Here is a 6,029-nt window from a genome sequence, read left to right as displayed (position 1 = left end):
TTTGCCCAGTCAAAGAACTAAATAAGCACTTAGCCTTTTAATGGGGCACTCACCCACGAAATGGCCCTCTTTAGCACTTAGTTCTATTTGTGGAGCACTCAGCCTTCTTGGTGGAGCACTTAGCTCTCTGGTGGAGCACTTAGCCCTCTGGTGGAGCACTGGTCCCATATCCCACTGAACAAAGCCTTACACACAGCATTGCTAAATTTTATCATATCTTGTAGTTGACATCCCCCAACTACATAGGCCATTGTTATACACGAAATGACATAAGCTACAAGTCCTAAACAGACATGGATACAAGTCATTACAAAAATACAATGGCCCACTGCTTTGGCATGTGCTTTGCATGTGCCCTTTTCTTGGTCAGCTATTGCACGCCCCAATGCTGGCATTGTGCCCAGCCTTGGCTGATTTTGACATTGCTCCACGCCAATGCCTTGTCCGTAATCTGCTGTCCATGATTTTACCGCACACGCCTGACGCCTGTCGCCCGTACATTGCCTTAGCCGCATTCTGCCTTGTGTTTGTCAACACTTGTTTCACCCATGCCATTGCTTATATTTTGTCTCATATAGCCTTGCCTTAGCTATTGAAACCATTTGCCATCATTCCGTGCCTCCGTGATTTATCTTGCTTGTACTTGGCGCTCCCACAACTTGAACTGCCTGTACCTTTGTCTTTGGCACGCATGCCATGCCATGCTGCCCAAACTTGCCCACACTGCCTTTTCAAGCCTTTGCCAAGCCTGTCTTGCCTCTCTCAAGACCTTGGCCAATACTTGTTCACTTGACAATGTTTCTCGTCCATTGTCCTGCATGATCATTTTGCTCCTGCATAGGCCACTAGCAAGGCCATCACGCTCAATCCTTGCCACAGTCGCACCCCGTCCGATGTCAAATATTAGGGTCCTAACACCTACCATGTTGGGATTTGTGCACATAAAGAAAGGAGATCTTTTTCTTGTTTCCTTTTTTTTTTTTACGTTTGTGATCCGTGTCAGTGATAGATCTAGAAGAAACTAAAAATTTAAGTAAGAAATTCCCATAGACGACGCCAAATTGTTTGACCAAAAAGTATGGTTCTTGGCTCAAATAATTAAATCTATGTATTAAGGGGTTAAACCTAATTAACAATAATATTTCTAGATGCGAGTTATGAAAGCGTGATTAATGTTGAACAGATCTACTAGAAAAATAATAATGGTGTGTGATAATCATTCCAAATAACGTGCGTAATAAATGAGCATTAAATAGCAATGAACAATAATAAATGGCATTTGGGTAAATAAAGAAATGATTCACCCAATAAAGGAGAAGCTAGATATTATTCCTCCTGACAATGATGAATGACAAACAAATCCTTGAATGTTCGAATTATCCTCGGATCTGGCGGTAAGTAGGGAATAATGTGGACAAGAATCTTGATAAAAAGGTGTTGTTTGTATCTTGGTAAGAGAGAGAATCTTTTTATCAAAGTGTATTCTTCCAAATAAATGTCGCATGCCCTCCATCATTGTCTCTTTTCCTATATATATATGAGACATATCCCTAACAAACCCTAATAGTACAAGTACGGAGAATATCTATTAGAATATTCTCTTTAATATCCTGTTTTAAAAACTAGCCGTCACAGCTCTGTTAACGGTGCTCGACCTCGACCATTGTTGATATCTCGACCACGAATCTCGCTGCTTCCTGGTCGACCTCAACTAACCCTTTCCTTAGTGCTATCTTGCCCTAAATATTCTTGGGCAGATTTTGACCTATACAGTTTGTCCCTCCGCTTATTGAGGCCAGCCTCAGACGGCCTTGATGAGCGGATTCTGTTTATCGTATTCGAGAAGATTGGACGAGTGGGTCGGGTCGTGATATTTGAGACAAGATGGCGACATGGCCTTTTGTGAGCCGCAAGATTTGGGGTTACGTCATTTCTGGATCAAAGTGACGTCATGACGTCATGCGTCTTTATGGTGTATTTTTCCGATGCTTTGCATCATTTCACGTGTGCCTGTTGATTGGATCTGCCGCTTAGATGCCTGTGCCAGGTAATGATGGCATAATTTCTTAATTTCGATGCCTGGATTCTTATAAATAGGGATGTGAGGGCATACGCTCGTGTTTTACAGATTTTCCATATCGAAACCTTGTGCCTTCTTCTTCTTATTCCATTGTTGTGTATCTTCTTTTCCTGATCTAGCGATCCCTGTTGCTTTTCACTTTTCATTACTTGAATACCCTCTCTTTCTTTAGAACTATGGTTAACGTATCTTCTGGTCCCAGCGAGGGAAATAACCTGGTTCCCTTGGCGATGGTTTTGCCTCCTCACGCGGAGGGCGTCTCTATTGCTGTTGAGGATGAGAACTTCCCCACGATGGAGTAAATAAGTCATCATGGCAAGAAAGTCAGGTCTGACTTTACAAAAGAGCCTGAAGCTGAGTCCGAGATCTCCGAGTCGACGATGAAAGAGGCTGATTTATTAGAGATTTGGGCTAAATTTGACAATCCCGCTCACATCAAGTTGGTCCCTACAGGGCGGGATGTGGTGCAAGTCCATCTCCCCGGGTATTGTGCGTTCTACGCCTACCCCTTTTATCTTGGCTACACTCTTCCCCTTCTCCCCTTGGCAGACGAGTTTTGCCGTTTCTATGGTGTTTGCCCGGCTCAGCTCGGGCCGTATATCTACAAGCTCATTAGGATCCTTACTAAGTTTGCGGAATTGGCTGGGGTAGAGATCATACTTCGCCCCTAGTTTCTATAGGGGACAATGCTAAACCTTTGACATAGAGGGGGCAAGTGCCTGGTGGTGAAGATGGATGATAAGGCGAGCCGACAGTTCTAGCACAATATTTTCTTTATCAGAACCGAGGACATGGTGGACAATGTAGACGGCTTCCCCGAAACTTGGAATTATACTCGTACGCATCTAACTTCTCTTCGTTGAGGCATTTGATTTATTTTCTTAATCGTAAGTTCTGATCTCTTGCTTATCTCTTATGCAGTCAAGACTACGCCCCCTCTTTTGGTCGGGGACATTTCTTATTGGGTCGGCCGGCTCCTTCCTCACTTCGCGGGAATTCGTGAGTGGCCAGGCTTTTTTAAGAAGTTTGGACATGCTCCCTTCTTAACCGGCGAGTCTATTCGTTTTGGGATCTTAGTCGCTTACCATTTTATAGTTTGCTCTAGCTGACCCTCTTTTCTTTTGCGCTTCTTTTAATTCCAGCACGAGGGCCTTCGAGGAGGCCGCGAGCTCCCCCACCTGTATTCTGTAAGAGGAAAAATGCTTCCTTTTCGGTGTCTTCCCCCTCTACGACTGTAGCAAGGTCTGCTTGCTCTTTGGTTTTTGCCCCGTCTACGACCGCAGCTAGGTATGCTCGCTCTTTGGTCCCACTTACTGCTACTTCATCATCAATCTCTTCTCTACCTGCGGATATTCCGACGGCAGAGCCTCCGGCTTCCCCTTTGTACCTTCTTGTGGACGAGGAGGAATCATCGCCAAGTGACGGGGATTTGGTGCCCCGTAAGAGGAGGTCAGTGGACATTGGCGAAGGGGCTTCCCGGGCCGTAGATTCCGTGATAGATGATTTTACTCTCCGTGAGACGGAGAACATAATTCTTGAAGGCGACGTCGAGCTGGCATGTGAGGTTCCGAGATCGGCGGAAGATGTAGAAAGTATATCTCTTCCTTCTACGATGATGGAAGTCGAAGGGCTGGCCGCTAGGGTTTCTGATGCTTCGCGACAAGAGAGGCCATCGGCCTCGCGGCCGGCTGGCGGTGCTTCTTGCCTGCCGATGGGAGAGATAAAACCTCACCATGGATCATGATCTGTTGAAGAACACAAAGAACATGGTCCCTGCCCTTGGTACCCTTTGCTCCGACGTTGACGTTACGTTATCGAGGAGCATAGCCGGCCTCGCTCTCAGCGTAAAATTTTCAAGGCTTCTATTTCCCTGTCTATTATATTCAAAATTTTGGGCTTCGTTTTAGTGCTTTGCCCTTGTCAGTGGAGGCATTCTTATTTTTGATTCTCTTTCTTTTTATGGTTACAGACCATGATCTTGGAAATTAAAAGTGCCCGAAGGGAGGAGAGGCATAAGGCTATATTCAAGAAGCTGCAATGCAAATACTTCGAGTACCGTGGAAAATACTGGGAGATCCGCATGCGGTTTGGCGAGGGTGGAAATTTACAGGTCCTTCGGGATGAGCTGAAGCAAAAGAATGATGAGCTGATGAAGGTCATCGAGAAGTGCAGTGTCCTTGAGGGGACGTTAAGAATCAAGGAAGAAGAGCTCGAGGTCAGCATGACTATGAAGGTCCAATGCGGCGACCTCTAAATACTGGTAGTCGAGTTGCGTAGGAAATTGGAGGAGTGTCTCCTGCAGATGGAGGTTCTTCATGGCGAGATCACTGAGAAACAGAACGATCTGGATAGGGCGGAGTTCGCTCGGTCGGAGGCTTCGAGAAAGACCTAGGCCCTTGAGGTGGTGATCTGGGCTCTCCGTTCTGAGTGGGAGAATGACTTGGAAATGGCAAGGCTAAAAGAAGAGCGGCTTATTGAGAGGATCGAAGAGTTGGAGAAAGAAACCTTTGACCTCTATGACCGAGTTGCTGCTCTTGAGGCCAAGAAGGACCAATTACTGGCGCAACCGTCCTCTTCCCATACCTCGGACTTTCCTAATGTTCCTCGAGAGTTGTACAAGGAGTGGATTTATGCAGAGACCCAGCTAGACGTGTTCTAAGATTTTCGTACGGCGAGATTTATTTTTGGGGCCGCCCTTGAAGATGCTCGTGTTAAGGCTTGAACAAGGTCAAACATAACCTTTGTTTAACTATGGCCGAGGGCCGGTAGGTATTAGTTCGAACAAGGTCGAACATAGCCTATGTTTAGAAAGATATGCCTCTAGGTGTGTAGTTTATCGACATCGTAAACTTTAAGCATTGTTGCCTTGGTTGTACGCTTGGAGAAATAGAAATAAACTTCATGCATTGATGCTTTGTTCATACACTTGGAGAAATTTACAATTTTTCGGGCATTGGCTGTCATTCCAATCCCAGCCCCAGTCTATCTAGTCCCTTCATTGGTCGACCTGGAGAGTGCTTGAGAGGTCGAGCAATAAACTAGCCGTCCCGTGCTTTCGTCTTTGCGTACTTCAACTTGAAGTGTTCCCTTCATCGCCTCATTAAAAACCTCCTTGAGAAAACCCAATTGGGACAAAACTAAAGTGAGGGAAAAAAGAGTACGACTTGGGGGATGCTTTATCTCTTAAAAGTTGAAGTACTTGAGGTGGGTAATATTCTTGTTGTTTGGTAGTAGCTTTCCTTTCATTGTTTCTAGTTGGAATGACCTTTTCTTTGCTGTCGCCGTGATTTTGTACGGGCCGTCCCAGTTTGTTCCTAGTTTGCCTTCCCGTGGGTCTTTCCCTTCTTGTGTTTTAGCTTTAAGCACGTAGTCCCCAACTTTGAGAGGCCTGACCTTTGCCTTCTTGTTGTAATAGCGTTCTGCTTGTTGTTTGTGGGTGATCAACCTTATGTAGGCCATGTCTCTTCGTTCTTCGACTTCGTCGAGCTCCTGCCTTCTGCTTTCATCGTTCCTTGGTCTACTCTCGTGGGAATATATTAGGGTGGGCTCCCCGACCTCAACCGGTATTACTGCATCAGTCCCATAGACTAAAAAGTAGGGTGTTTCTCCTGTGCTTGTCTTCGGTGTTGTTCGGTAGGCCCACAGTATTTCTGGTAATATTTCCGGCCACAGCCCCTTGGCGTCTTCAAGTTTTTTCTTCATGATGTTCAGTATTGACTTGTTGGAGGACTCTGCTTGCCCGTTGCCCGCGGGGTGGTATGGTGTCGAAAGTATTCTTTTGATATGCCACTTCTCAAAAAATTCAGCGACATTCTTTCTCGTGAATTGGGGTCCGTTATCGCAGCTGATCTCTTTAGGGAGGCCGAACCGACATACAATGTTTTTCCATATAAAGGCTATCACTTACTGTTCATGTATTTTGGCGAATGCTCCTGCTTTTACCCACTTA

The 6,029-nt window shown here is 45.5% G+C and overlaps 1 protein-coding gene across 1 annotated transcript; it reads right to left on the bottom strand.

The window, feature by feature from the left end:
* Positions 1–5,263: 5,263 nt before the first annotated feature.
* On the bottom strand, positions 5,264–5,782 carry LOC138908965 (uncharacterized). Its single transcript, XM_070199831.1, has one exon. The coding sequence runs from the start codon at positions 5,780–5,782 to the stop codon at positions 5,264–5,266; it is 519 nt and encodes a 172-aa protein (XP_070055932.1).
* Between the last annotated feature and the right edge of the window lie 247 nt (positions 5,783–6,029).

Source organism: Nicotiana tomentosiformis, chromosome 1 (genome assembly GCF_000390325.3).
Source record: "Nicotiana tomentosiformis chromosome 1, ASM39032v3, whole genome shotgun sequence".
NCBI lineage: Eukaryota > Viridiplantae > Streptophyta > Magnoliopsida > Solanales > Solanaceae > Nicotiana > Nicotiana tomentosiformis.
The sequence above is the reverse complement of the archived record's forward strand: the minus strand, read 5'-3'. Positions and strand labels throughout refer to the sequence as shown.